Source organism: Onychostruthus taczanowskii, unplaced genomic scaffold (genome assembly GCF_017590055.1).
Source record: "Onychostruthus taczanowskii isolate IOZ18803 unplaced genomic scaffold, ASM1759005v1 scaffold66, whole genome shotgun sequence".
Classification (NCBI taxonomy): domain Eukaryota; kingdom Metazoa; phylum Chordata; class Aves; order Passeriformes; family Passeridae; genus Onychostruthus; species Onychostruthus taczanowskii.
In genome coordinates this window covers 1,829,851-1,845,113 of record NW_024504344.1, presented here as the reverse complement: position 1 = coordinate 1,845,113, position 15,263 = coordinate 1,829,851, and the positions used below count along the sequence as shown (strand labels likewise).

At 41.6% G+C, this 15,263-nt stretch overlaps 1 protein-coding gene across 1 annotated transcript in view; it reads left to right on the top strand.

The window, feature by feature from the left end:
* COL22A1 (collagen type XXII alpha 1 chain) overlaps positions 1-15,263 on the top strand; it is a 228,447-nt gene that overhangs the window by 17,923 nt on the left and 195,261 nt on the right. Inside the window, exons 2-3 of the mRNA XM_041420805.1 lie at positions 9,590-9,754; positions 13,996-14,562. Of these exons, the coding sequence (XP_041276739.1) occupies positions 9,658-9,754; positions 13,996-14,562 (664 nt within the window). The 5' untranslated portion in view covers positions 9,590-9,657. The remainder of the gene's footprint in view (positions 1-9,589; positions 9,755-13,995; positions 14,563-15,263) is intronic.

Here is a 15,263-nt window from a genome sequence, read left to right as displayed (position 1 = left end):
TTAAGCTGCAAGTGCACATTGCTGTCTCATCTTCTTATGCACCAGCACCCTCAATTCCTTCTTGACAGGACTGCTCCCGATCCCTTCATCTTATTCATCCATTCATCCATCCCATCTTATTTAGTTTTCCATCTTACTCACAGCCCTGGAGGCAGAAATGACAATAAAAGTGACAAAGCAGAACTTTCCTGCAGGTCTCCTTCTTCTGGGATCATGGTGAAATCACAGAAGGATTCACAGTCAGTGATTTCCTGAGTGTCACATTCAGAAATTGAGAGGGGTAAAGCATGGTTTTTATCTTAGTCTTGGACTTAGGATCCCTGACACTTCATAAACTCTGCTTCTGCTTGACTCCCATGTTTTCCCCACACCTGCCTGTCCCATGCTGATGGTGGCCATGGTGGTGGGCAGAGATGGCTGAGACACCAATACGGTTGTGTTCGAGACTCCCAGGACGAGGGAGGAGATGAGAATCTTGACTCCATGTTTCAGAAGGCTGGTTTATTATATTATGATATAATATTATATTAAAATGCTATATTAAAACTATACTAAAAAGAATAGAGAGAAAAGGATCCATCAGAAGGCTAGAAAGAAAAGGAATGGAGTCATAACAAACTCTTGTGACTGCTCACAGCCTCGGCACAGGTGGCTCTGATTGGTCATCCAGTGAAAACAATCCACATGGACCAATCGAAGATGCACCTCTTGCATTCAACAGCAGCAGATAGTTATTGTTTACATTTCTTTCCTGAGGCTCCTCAGCTTCTCAGGAGAAAATCCTGGCAAAAGGATTTTTCAGAAAATATCATGGCGGCACACCAAAGATCCAACTTGTCTTCACTCAAAACTGTCCTGCACTGAGGCCATGCTTCTTACTTCTCTCTTTTTACAGCAGTCTGTGTTGATGGTGAAGATATTCACAATGCAGAACTTTGTGGTCAGAGGAGATGATTCTTCCTGCCTCCTCTTAGCCCAGCTACTATCATAAGAAAGAGAAACCTTTCAGGTCAGAACCAAAAAGAGACTGGAGGCAGTCACTTCCAAGATTTTTAGTCTTAAATTCTCCACACAACCTCCCCACTCTGCAGACGCCTAAGCTGGGTAAGGTGTCTAACCTTAGGGTTCTGCTGTTGGGGCTTCCAAGATTTGCCCCTGCCTTAAAAGATTTGAGTTGTACAATTATGAGAAATTAATTGGTAATCCTACATCAGTTCCAGTACCACCTTTTGTTTTGGGTCAGTTCTCAAAATGCTTTTGTTGCAATGTCAACTGTGAATGGCTTTCTACCCTGGGGCCCTGCTGCAACAAAGAAGTAAAGACTGGCCTGTTTCTAAAACACCTGGAGAGAAGAGTTTCCTGCAAGCTGCCTATACCTGTCCAATTGTCCTTTTTCACTCCAGTGTTTTAAAATAGAAATGGCTGTGCTTGTCCTCAGTGAAAGAGAGCATGGAGATTCTCATCTTGGGTGGGTTTCAGGCAGTGGATAAAAAATCTGGGAGTGCTGGATGGAGAGGGAAAGGTTCAGAGCTGAAGATGCAACCCTGCTATCTGTACCTCCACAAGTAATGACAGATACCTCTTATTTTCATGGCCTTTATTCACAGATCTTTTACTTTTGCTGGTGTGTTGGTGTCCACAGTAGAGTTCTGGGTTTCATTACAAAGGTCAAGACCCTGCAAATTATACCATGGAAAGGCTCTGCAGAACTAAATCTCTTAATCAAATGCACTTGTTGTTTCTGAACAAACTTTCATTACATTAGATATCCATCATCTTTTTGGAACACATGGAGGAGGAACTCACACACGTGGTTCAAGAAGGAGGCATTCACATTCCTTTATTTGGGAATTTTTCTGTCATTTGGATAGTTCAGCAGGAATGTTGGGAAGTGGTAGGTGAGTGTGCGGTACACATCCAATTAGCATGGCCCTGTTAATAACCCTGAGAGTGACAGACAATGGGTATGAGCTCATTTCTGGAGTTTGTAGGGATTCTGGTTATCCAGGCCATTATCACAAGGGGTAGAGCAAGGAATGCAGAGCAATTCTTCCTTGCCCCAGTTAAGAGTTCTGGGAAATGCGTTCACCAGGCTCCTCTTTGTTAGAAAGTATGTTGTCTATTTTCCAAATAGATTTAGGCTGTTACCCCATCCTGATTCCTTGCTCCAGCTCTGCTTTCTAACTATATAAAGCCATTACATATGGGTCTTTTTACTGACATAATCCTTGACTGTACTAAAAAAGAAAATATTAAATTTCATTCCAAGAGCTGTAAGAACTTCCATGAGGATATAAAAAGCAGGAAATTGGCCCTGTAAGAGTAGAGTACTCTCATATTGAATAGCCTTCAGGGGCTCAGTGTTAAAGTCTTCTTCCTAATAGCTAATGTAGGTTGGAACAGTTTGGCCTCTGCTTGAGAGGAAATGGGATTTGTAGGACTTTGCCAGTACAGGTTTACAGGGCTTAGGCCAAAGGACTGATGTTCTGTGACCCTGTACAAAATCAACATGTTCCACACATACTGCACTAAGGAGAGTTTGAACATGCAGTACTGAGGAAAAAAATCTCAGGATTTTCCACTCCATCACAAACTGATCCTACCATAATTTTTCTGGAGATCATTTTGGTCTTTGTCTTGCTTGTATCACTCCTCTTTAATCTGGACACCCTGCAGACAGATGTGGAGGTTAATTTAAATGTATGAAGCTCTAGGAATAATGTTATTTATCACTCCAAACAGCCAGTGTGCTTTGTATTGTCTTCAGGTGATGGATTTTCCATCTCCAGCAGGTCTGCATGCTTCAAACCCTGCTTCAGCAACAACATGAGAGACATTTCTAGGTAAAAAAGAAGAAAAAAAGGCTAGGTATAAAAGACAAAAAAAAGCATGGGCAAAGTTTTTTAACTTAGCCTTGTGCAATACAGTCATTATTAGGGTGGGTGAGCTGTGCACCTGCTACTTGGTAATGTAGTTTGGAGTGTGTTTTCTTCCAAGAGCATTCCTAAATTTTTATGTATCTAATAATATTATTGTGTTAATACCCAGAAGATTCAAGTAAATTTGCATCCCAGAAGATGAGCCACTGCAGAGGCAGAATATTGACCAACATGTTTTGTAATTGACTTGCAATCTATGTGACTTGAATTATATACTCGAGAATCTTTTGGGGGTAGAAGAGGATAATGCAAATGAGATTATGACAAGTCAACTGACCTCTGAGCATCACATTCTGTTGCTAGTTCCCTGGTCCATGCTATAGAGGTGCAGGCTACAGCTTTGCAGGGGAAAGTTAGTAACAATTAAAGGGAAAAAATTATTGAAAAAAATGGGAAAAAGTTCAAATAAAATGCAGCCATGAGAAGCTACTTTGCTATACATTTTTTTAAAGCATCTAGAAGTATTGAACTAATGCTTCACTTTCCAGTTCAAAGTAATCTTCATGCCTTTGCCAGTGAGAGAAGCTGTCAGTACAAGTGCTACAGGTGCTGGTGCCTGGTTCTTGGGCAAACTCTATTTTCAGGCATTGTTTTCCCAGATCAGATGTGCAAAGCCTCCCCTTATCAGCTTCTCCTTATCAGCTCTTCTAATCCCTTCCAACTCTGAAACACTTCCCATGGGTCTTTTCCTTGATAACTATTTCAGTAAGTCTTGCCAAGATGCTTGAGGAACTGTGTTTTATACAGAACCAGCCTCTTAGATGTAGAACTTATTTTTAAATTCAAACTCCTTGTTGGCTGCAGTGAGAAGGGGGTCACCCTTTATGGACTTGGCTGGTCCATAAACACATGCATTCATAGGGAGCAGTGGAGATTTTCCTGACAGCCTGGTCAGTGATGCCAAAACTAAAGTCACAGATTTTGATTGCATGTTACCTTGGGGTTTTCTTAGACAATAAGTAGAAATATTTCTAAGCTTGATATGCAAGAGTACAATTTAAATCTGGAGTTACTTCCTCTGGGCAAAACACAGAAAAGTTATACTTGGGAATATTGCATCAAGGTTTCAGCCTGCAGACACTGCATGGCTGCAGCAGGCAAAAATACACTGCAAAGTCCTCTTCTAGCAGTGAGGATGTTTTAGAATAGCAGGGATTTGGCAGACAACCAGTAAGGGCTTGTTTTAAAGTGTCTGTGGTAAATGCATTTATGAGGGGTCAATTTGTGGAATGCCTGATCCAAGCATAGGTTAAGGAGTCAAGAGTAGCTGTATTCTAATTCTGACCTTCCCTCAGGGCTCCTTGTGTGTGCACATGCAGCACCACAGAGGTTAAAGGAACATTCCTGAGGCTGCAAATTAGGAAATGCCCATGTTGAGTTAATCCTTGGAGCATGCTTCATGGCCCTCTAGGACTCTTGGCTACGTTCCTTTTTAGGATATTTTTTCCACTCAACTCCTGTTTTGTTGTATCTCCTGGACAGGTACCTATCACTTAGGGAACAGCCATGTATTATTTTTCCCCTCCTAAATTATCAGTATGTACTTTATTTCTCACACAATCAAACACTTCCAACTGCAGCAATATTAATCATTCATGGGCCTGGGCAGTTCCAGCACCAAGTACTTCAGGGCAGTAATAGAGTTCAGCAAAGGCAAACAAATCGATGGGATGGAATGGTCTGCTGATCTTTCCCACTGCCCTATTTCATCTCCCATAAAGCTGAAAAACTGCTTTGGCTCACATTCATGTTAACCATCACTCTGCATCTGATCAGTTTTTTAGGGACTGGGATAGGAGTTGCTCTTAAAATGTGATGTAGCCCAGGGAAGCTGTGGATGCCCCATCCCTGGAAGTGTTCAAGGCCAGGCTGGATGGATCTCTGAGCATCCTGGTCTAGTGGAAGTTGTCTCTGCACATGGCATGGCTTGGAACGAGATCATCTTGAAGATCCCTTCCAACCCAAACAATTCTGTGATTCTATCATTGCAAATGAAGAGAAGAAATGTCCCACTCCCTGCAGCCTCACCAGCACTTAGAGCAGATGTTGAAGAGTTTTTGCTAGCAGGGTGCATGAATGGCTTCATCCAGCATACTGTGGGTCTGTTGACACTCTCCTCCTTGATTTCAGCAGACTTTGTCTCAGTTGTAGTTGAGCAAAGCACCTCAGGAATAGGTCTGGGTTGGCAGAGAATTTTCTGCTCTATTATTCACATGGGTTTTTAAACAATGTCCACTGAAATCAATGTCCCTCTTTTCATTAACTGCAGTTGGCTTTGGATCAGGCCTGGGAAGATGCACATCTTCCAGAAATGCCATCGGATAATTTCTTTAAAAATCATTGAACAAAGATATACAACCCATGGGATGATCAGCAGGGAAGAAAGTCCCATCTCTCTTTTATACAGTTGGCTTCCTGCTCATATCAGCAATAATTTAGATAATTAAATTGCTTAGTTCAGTAGTTGGAAGAGGCACAATCAACAAGCTGACTCTACTAAGATGTCAGATGTATTAGTGTGCTGGGTTTTATATTTGTTTTTCTTTTTGTGTGTGTGTGTGAAAAGCTGTATAATTGGACACTGTCTTTTTCACCCCCAGCTAACCTCTTCTTCAGAGGAGCATACCAAAGACATTTAAAATCACATTATGAATGCCAGCATAGTTACAACATTTATATGGCATATGGTGATGTTCAGTGGCAGCAGACGAATGGATGAAATCAAGCACAATAATAGAATCAGCCCCCCTTGAATTTAACAGTAAGACAAACAATTCAGTGGTATAATTTAGTAAAATGCAAGTAAGAGCTTGAATATTTTAATGAGGAGTCTAAAGCACATAACTGGGCATACTTTTAACATTCAGCCTTGATTCAGTGGTCTTTGTCCTGTCCCTGTTGGGTCTTTGAACTTTTGCACACATGAAGTAGAAAAAGTTTTATTAAATTACACTCCTGAAATGCTCATTTTACTGTGACTCCAGCTTTATTTTGTTTTGTTTTATGAATATTTGTGGCTGAATCACTCTTCTGAAGAATGAAGGAGATCAGAGAAAGTGTTCTGTGTTTTTCCATCTCTCACTCACATGGGTTTTGCTGTTTGTGGCATCTCTCAAACCAGGACAGAAGAGCAGTGTCTGGAGAGGCTGAGATTGGGTATATCCAGAGCCAGTGCAAATTGTTAATCCCAGAATTGTCATGAAGTTTTCTTCTCTGCCACATTCTCTGTGTCTGCCCCTTCTATGTCTTTCCTTTTATTTTTTCAAGATGCCACTCCTAAACAAGCAATTTTTCTTCTCATTTTGCACAAGAACATTTTTCATCCTTGTTTTCTGAATTGCAGTGTTGAGATGAGAAATCCAAGTTCTCCTTTGGCTCTTTTTTTTAATCTATGTTTATTGCCCTGCATTCCCCAAAGAGTATTTACTTATTGTTCAAAACTAGAGAGACCTTACCATGGATTCTAACTGACCTAAAGCTCTACACTAACCCCCCCAAAAAGCCATTCTGAAGCTGAAAGTTATATAGAACTCATGCCTATCTTTTGCATATTGTTTGTTCAGCTGTGAGATGGTATGAATAGCTTTATGCTGTGCCTGTATTTTGAGTGTAGAGAGCTCACTCTAACATTCACTGACTTCCCAGCCAGAATGCCATTCCCACATCATGTTTGCATGTAGCCAGAAGTATTCACTCCCTTTTCCCCCTTAAACTATTAAAAAGACAGACACAGAGTCCACAGCTCAGTAATAAACTCGGACGTGACAGGATTTGTCAGTTCTTTTTGCAATATCCCTTAATGTGTCACAAGGGAATCCCAAAGTGATGTTTGTGAAATAAAAAGAAAATGGGAGATATTTTTAAATGATGTACATTGACTTAGGCCTCTTTGAGCAAAATTACTCCCACATGATAGGCTGAACTAAAAATAATAGTAATTAAAAAAAATCCATGTTAGCCATTTGGAAATAGGGTTAAATAGAGAGAATTTCTTAGTCTTGGATCACTCTGAAAACTAAACTGTCTCAATTTTGGCTCCTTTTTGAACTTTTCCCCTAGAAAGGGAAATAAATAGTGATCAGCTGCTGCAATTTCAAACTGGGCTCAGTCTCAAAGTGGCTGACTGAGGTGGGAAAGAAACAAGCGTGGAAAAGCCATAGCTAAAAATATTTTATTTCCAGCTTTTCTTATAACACCTCTGAAGACTTCATTGCCATGACATGAGTCCCATTGATGTGAAAGGGGCAATTTTCTGTCACTGGTATATTTGTACATAAAGTAGCTGCAAGTTAAGAGACTTGGTTCAATTCTTTGTGCTATAAAAGTGGACAAAATTATATACTTTGGCTTGAATGCAAGAATAATATTGAACTATAAATGTGTATTAAAGCCACCACAAGTTATGATTATAGATTTTAAGCAGATGTTCTGATTTGATTTGTGGCTTCCCCCCCAACTATTTTTAGCCTAAATGGCTGTTCTGAGACACCTTGCAGCACTCCAAATGCAGAAATGAGTCCTTGAAGGGTTTTGGCAAGGAGGGGAGATGAATGAGGCCTTAGAGACAGAGCCCTGAGGCCTGGCGTGGAGGAAGTCCTTCTGCTGGGGTGGAATCCCACTTGTGCCCGTGAGCCCATCCACCAAGCTGCATCTGCTGCTCATGGAGCCTGAGCTGTTCTGCTGACTGACACCAGCTGGTGCCCTGCTCCTTTTATCCTGGCCTCGTGTGGGTTAGCAGCTGGCCAAGACTGTTTTTAAGAATGTATTTATAAAACTTCACAGCCGTGCAAGCCCAGATACGGAGCAAGGACGTTTTGAGCCCGGCACTGGAAGTGCAGGATGTCTATTGGCAGATCTGGTTTCCCAGCTCTTGCTGCTGCCACGATCCTGCTGTCCCATCAATTGCACCCAAAAACAATGTTTCCTAAAAAAAATCCAGGGGAGTAAAAACCTTGGGCTGAAGGCTCCCACAGATATTTAAAGTCATGCCTGTCCTGATCCCTCTGCAGGCAGCTGCCTGATTGGTATTTCAATAACATGCTTATTTAGAAGGAAATTCTAACTCCTGTAGGGCACAGTGGTATTTTCATGCCTTTTTTACCCTGCAGCCTTTTCCAGCTGGCTCAAACCTGAACACCTCACTGTCTGGTAGGGACACCGTCTGGCTGAGGTGTAAACTACAGCACCTGATTGTGTCCTTATTTAGGGTTGGTACATGAATAAATATGATTTTTTAAAAAATCTTTCTTGTATTTATGTTCCACTGCTGGCAGATACTTCCAAATTTTATTTACAGTGAAGGGTTTATTATATGTATTGCTTTTCTCCTTGTCTGCATGTGATATAGACTTCTGAAAATAACCTGGTTTTTATCTTTTGGAAAGAGCCTGTATTTTTTGTGGGGATAAGGATTTATAGCGACATCTTGACAACTTCATAAAGTTTTTTTCCCCTTTTTAATTTCCTAAACCAGCACAACATGCTGAGATACATGGTAGAGATAGGCCCAACATCTGACTGATCAAAACGGGTTTTGAACAAATGCTGACGCCACCATTCTTCCTGTCTGTGATTCCCACAGAACCTTATTGCTTTGAAAAGAAATACCCTAGAAGGCATAATTGACTCTGCAGCAGTGAACTACATCAGACAGTGTCCCCTTCATGACTTCTACCCAGCTATCAACAGTGAGAAGCAGACGTGCATGTTAAAAGACTGAGAAGGAAGAACTTCCCCAAGAAAATGGACAAAGAAATCATTAGAATCCTTAAGAGGATAAGAAAGAATCAGGAGATGGGAAAAAGTTTTTGAAAATAATGCCTCAGGCAGTGAAAGCTGCAGAGTGGAAGCTGCACACCTTCTGGGTGTGCAAATAGTAGATCAAACTGCATTGACTTTATGATATAATAAAAAATAATAAAACAAGAGCAATAACAGATTTTTTTTTAAGTGTTGATCTAGTGTTAGAAAACACAGCTTAACTTTTAACAGCCCAGCCACTTTGCCTGGCTTCTTACAACACCTGACTTCAGTGACTCCACTCAAAGTCAACCCAAACTAAAGACCTTATATTGAAGATAACCCAGAGCTTTTGCACATCTTTAAGCTAAATAGTGGAAAGACATGTTTCGAAACTGCTGAGTTCACTCCTATAGAGAAAAACTGATGGCAACAAATACATACATGAAAGCAGTGGTGTATTTTTAGCATTTGTCATTTTTGGGCCTCCAGAACTGAAAGCAGTGATGGGTGAAGTGGCAACGGGTTGTGTGTGTGATTTGTAGTGGTTTGTATCTGGGCTCTGTGTTGTGTATCTCCTAATGATGAATGCGTGGGAGGGCCAGGTCAGGAATGGTTTCCACTCCAGTGCGCTGATTGTGTAGTTGGCAGTGGGCTCAATTAAAGTATAATAATCTGGTAATCTCTCTCCTGTTTCCATTCAGCTGCTTCACAGTGAATAGAGCCAGTGAACGAGTATAGCTTTTGAAAAGTAGGTGAACTCCTGCCTCTTTGTCTGAGCAGTTTATGTCTAGTCAAGTAAAATGACAGGCAGAAGAGGCGACTCTCCAAAACGCTGCTCTCATGACTTGCATCATTACTGCTGTTTGTGCTGCTGTGAGATAACACTCGCTCTTTATTTCCCTTTCCAGGCTGCGGGTTGGATTTTGAGCAAGCTTCGCACCGCGGAGAAAAGACGAGCTGATGTGAGAAAGGAGATATGGATACGCCCATGGTGGGAAGATGCCGTGTGCCCCATCTCTTGGTTCTTCTCACGTTGGTGCTCAGCAGGGACAGAACCGAGGCACAAAGAGCAGGTACGCGTTCCCTTCGCTGCCTCACGCCCTGGAGCTGCTGGGCTCTCCCATGGCTGGGAAGCCATCGGTTCTAGGAGGAAATCTATAAACAACCCAAGACATTTACTGCTGGATATACGTAAAACAGACCTTAGGGATGGAGAAAGCTCAGGGGTCAAGGCTGTGATTTACCTGGGGTCTTTGGTTCTGCTGCAGGCTTAGAAAGTTTAGCTCAGCTACCCAAAGCAAGAGGAGCAACTCACCACAGTTTGCTCTGGATATGCTCCCTCTACCCCACACTGGCATGGAGATCACTTCTTCCATCGTCTCCTGTGGGTGTCAGATGAGACCTTATGAATCTTCTGCCTGGCTGGGGCTTTCCTATGAGCTAAACAGGGCCAGAGCACTGTTCATACCCTCCCTTGATTCCAGACATTTGAAGGATACATTGATGTCGTGCTTAGGGACATGGTTTAGTGATGGACTTAACAATGTTGGGCTAATGGTTGAACTTCATGATCTTAAAGGAGTTTTCCAACCTAAATTACTCTAGAATTCTATGTTTCTCTCCTGTCTGGTTATTAGCATGGTCTCTGGCACAGCTTTTGTCCTGGGCTCATGAACACCCTGCCCCAAATATCAATGAGTGCATTAGAGGATGGAGTAGCTGAGGGACTGTTCTTACAGGGATCCTTGACAAGGACACGTTGGTTTTTGTGTGGCAGCAAGAAGAGCTATCTGACATCAGTGATGCCACACCTCAAATGAAAAAATGGTTGTAGACACACACAATTTTTTCATAAGAGTCCAAAGACATTTTGAGATGGAGATTTTCTGTCTCTTTTTCTAGGAAAGATGCTATTCTGTGGGCTTGGGTAATTTATAAGAAAGGAAAGACTTTTTTAGACCATTTTCAGTTTAAGGAATAGCTTCTTTACAGCTTTCTTATGTGATCTCTCTATGGCTTTTTTGGGTGAAGTTTACCAGAAATAAATACTTAGTAACCAAACAAAGTGAAATCTCACTTTTTTTTTCCTGCTTCTGGACCTGTCACAGGCAGAATATAGTGAAGCCATTTATATGTTCATTCTGTGCTTACTTGAAATAATTTTGGGTTTATGGCTTTTTTGTGAACTATTTTTAAAGGAAATATTGCAAAACAGTTGGTTCAGTGTCTGAGTAGATGAGCACAGCTCCTTGAATCATGCTCCCAGAGAGCATTTCTGCAATTACAAAACTGAAATTTTGCTCTCTATGAGTTATCTCCATATTCCCTTAACATGAACAGAATTGTTTCTGCCAGTAAAAAGTACTGTTATGGCATTCTTGGAAAACAGTCAATTTTGTCCAGCAGTAGACATTGGAGTGCTGAAAATGCAGATTAATATTTACTAAAAGCATTTCTGCAGCATTTCATCTCACTGCCACCAGGTCTGTAAGCAAAGAATTACCAACGCCAAAAAAATAATGATCCTGAAAGACCATGTTTTTCCTCCCTGCAATACTGCCTTGAATAGGCATCGCTTTTTAAACCTTAACTCCCCCTTGTTTTAAGGCTCATTGCCCTTGAACACAGACAGGATTCATTCTGTCTGTTCTGTTTGTTTTGAAATTGCTGTTGTCTCACCTGCTGAGAGTCATTAAAATAAGTAACAGGAAGGTCTTGTGGGTGTTGCTCTCTAGTTAGTCTCACCTAATTAACATTCTTTCAGCCAGAATAGATTAATATAATAATGAATTTAGGAAGGAAGCAAGGTAGGGAAGTGTAAGCTTCTTTCTTATCTTTTACTGTTAATATTTTTACCTTTTATATTCTCCAAAAATCAAGCAGAACCACAACTGAGGGCCCAGCTGATATACACAGCTGTAACTTGCATGCCACAAGATAAAATGGTATAAACCATCATCTCCACTCTCAGATTGCCTTCGAGAGAGTTTCCCCAGACAGACTTTTCTTGCTCTGGAGTTAGTGGACAAGCACTCCCTCACTCACAAAATGCCATCACGGAACACAGTCCCACATGCAGGTTTTGGCTGGGATACAGTTAATTTTCCTCACAGTAGCTGCTCTGGGACTGTGCTTTGGATTTGTGCTGGAAACAGTGCTGATGACACAGGGATGTTTTTGTTACTGCTGAGCAGAGCTCACACGGAGCCAAGGCCTTTTTATTCCTCCTCCCACCAGCCAGGAGGTTGGGGAGCACAAGAAATTGGGAGGGGGCAAAGATGGGACAACTGCCCCCAACTGACCAAAGGGATATCCCAAGCCATATCATGCTCAGAAATAAAGCTGTTGAGGGGACACAGCTGAAGACTCCTGCCTGGGGACTGTGACTCAGTTAGTGGTGAACAACTGTTTTCATTTGCATCACTCCTCTTTCTTGGCTTTTATTTATATCTCTTTGTTATTTTGCTTTTAATTACAACTTCATATTTTATTGTATTTTTAAAATTTTTTAAATTTTTTTTAATTTTATCGATTAAACTTTCTTCTCTCAATCCATGAGTTTTCCGCCTTTCACCTTCCCAATTCTCTTCCCCCCAGTCCTGCTGAGGGCAGTAGTGAGGGGCTGTGTGGTGCCTAGTTTCCAGCTGGGGTTGAACCACAACAACAGATTGTTTCCAAAGAGATCCCCTGTGGATGGGCTGGTCCCAGTGTGATCCCAACCCGTGTGCAGAGGCTGTTCCCACAGGCCCAGCTGGGATGTACTGGGATGTGCTCTGCTACAGAGGTCAACACAGCAGCAGGTGATGCTCATTTCTCATCACCTGCCACACCCCAGGTGTACATCCAATCACTCTCATGGTCATCATGCAATGCCTTGAGCACTGACTTACTCTTTTATAATGCTTTTAGTCTCTTCTGAAGGCAAATCCTCTCTGTGTAGCTGAGCTATCCACTCCCTCCTTTCCAGAGCCATGGGATGTAGTGGAATTCTTTCATTCTGGGCAGGGTGACAACCCTGGGATGAGCAAAAAAGCCAGAGCTAATTTGTGTCAAAATCTGAGTGTGAGAGAAGATTTTGTGACTTTCATGTAGGTTCAAATGTTGGAATTCAGTAGGAAATATGTAACTTTACTACTGGTCAACCATGCAGTTGTACTTTTTGAGACAATGTGAGACAAGAACTTCTGGAGAAGCAATGGTTGGCAGCTGTGACCAAACTGGCTTTGTAGAGAAGCTTTCAGTCTTAAAACTCTATGTTCTATAATAATGGTTTAAATAAATATAAGCATATTTATATACGTTTTGTCCAGTTTGGGCATTATATTGACAACTCTTGGGCATCAGTGGCACATATATGGACCTACTGCTTCCTCACTTGCATGTATCCAGAAACAACTGAAAAACAAGTGATCTACTTTTTTTTTTTTTTTTTTTTTGGTTGGGTTTTTTTTTTTTTTTTTTTTTTTTTGTTTGGTTGGGTTTTTTTTTTGTTGTTTTTTTTGTTGGGTTTTTTTTTTTTTTTTGTTTTGTTTTGGTTTTTTTTTTGGTGAGTGTCTGACAAATATGCAACCAGTCTGGATTATATAGGGCAAGCAAGTTGCAATTAAAATAGCTTTTTGTTTTGGATTATACAGGCCTCACATTGCAAATATCATGGTTGGAGGCAAAGGGATGGTTGTGGGGGTAAGTGAACTTTTCCCTCACAAGGCAGCTGCCCTTTGTTGTTGTGGAACACATTCCAAAATTCAGTAAGTCATCCTTTGGTCAACAGGCAGTGGCAGAAAGCCTCAAATTTGAAATAATCTTGTTATAGACTTGCTACCTCAACATATCATGCTGGGAAAAAGAACTGCTTCTAGCTAAGCATAAATTAATCATAACATTAGTGCAAGAGGGGACATGAAAGCTTCATTACTCAGGGTCAGGATTGGCATAGGCAAGGTCAGGACAGGGCTTTTGATCTGCCCAGGTCATTTCAGAGCACTGCCTGAGCAAAGGCACTGCAATGAAGTCAGAGAAAATATCTTCATGCAGCGGGTGTAGCTGAAGGATTGAGCAGAAGTAGTTAGAAGCAGAGGAATGGAAAGGGTTTGCATTTCAAAGTGAAGTCTGTGCTGCTCTCTAGATGTCCTGAAACTGAGGAGGTGAATCACAAGGAAGAAGGGCTGGGAATCTGCCCTTCCTCTGCCGGATAAGGAGAGGGTTTTCTGCCTCCTCCAAATTGCTCACTAGGGAGCTGTGTCAAGGGAAGATTTGGTATGTCTGCTCCTCTGCATTCATCTCCCCTTAACAATGTGTTCTGCCACTCTTGCAGGTTGCAAGAGTGTTCACTATGACCTTGTCTTCCTCTTGGATGCCTCCTCCAGCGTCGGAAAAGAAGATTTTGAGAAAGTTCGTCAGTGGGTGTCTAATTTGGTGGAAACCTTTGAGATTGGCCCAGACAAAACCCGCGTCGGGGTGGTGCGATACAGCGATCGTCCGAGCACAGAGTTCGACCTGGGAAAGTACAAAACCCGTGAGGAGATCAAAGAGGCTGCACGACAGATCCAGTATTATGGGGGTAACACGAACACTGGAGATGCTCTCAGGTACATCACCACCCACAGTTTTTCCAAAGAAGCTGGTGGGAGACTTAGTGATCGAACTGTTAAAAAAGTGGCTATCCTTTTGACGGATGGAAGGAGCCAGGATTTTGTCTTGGATCCAGCCACTGCAGCCCATCAGGCTGGGATTAGGATTTTTGCTGTGGGTGTTGGAGAAGCCTTAAAAGAGGAACTTGATGAGATTGCTTCAGAGCCCAAGTCTGCTCACGTGTTTCATGTCTCTGATTACAACGCCATCGATAAAATTCGCGGGAAGCTGAGGAGGCGCCTCTGTGAGAGTAAGTAGAGCTTTTCTTTCTGCAGAATTAGAATAGGTTCAGTTATTCTAATATGAATATTAAATATGCTAATTTCATATAGATATGAAAAACTAAGATTGTTTTCTTTCATGCTTCTTTATTTTTGTGCCTCCTACTCAGTTCTACTCTGTAACAGATCGCTGTTCAAGGCCAGGCTGGGTGCAGCTTTGAGCAGCCTGATCTAGTGGAGTACTGCTTATGGCAAGGATTTGGAATTAGGTGGTCTTTAAGGTCCCTTCTAACCCAAAGTATTCTCTGATGTTGTGATTCTATTATTTTACTACAGGAAATGTGATGGGGTTCTCTGGCAAGTCAGTATTAATTATAGGTCAGCTTCCACAGTAAACCATGAATTCCCTTTTGGTTCTTATATAGTTCAACTACTTTATAATAATTTGGACTACTGAATATGAATAGTGATGTCTGATTTATATCCAGATTTTGGTTTACTTTGTGTAGGACCCTTTTCCCCCTCATTTTCTGGCACTGTATTGTGAAGAGAATGCTCTGGATGCTGCTGGGGATGATCCTTAAGGAAGCAAAGGGATGTTTGTGCTTTTCTGCCTTTTTTCAGCATCTAAACTCTACTGACAGCTGGTGTTCTCTAGTGCTCTGGCTGCCAACAGCACAAGCATTGGTGATGTTTGAATGACTTTTAATGGAGAAAAGTGTGGGGGATT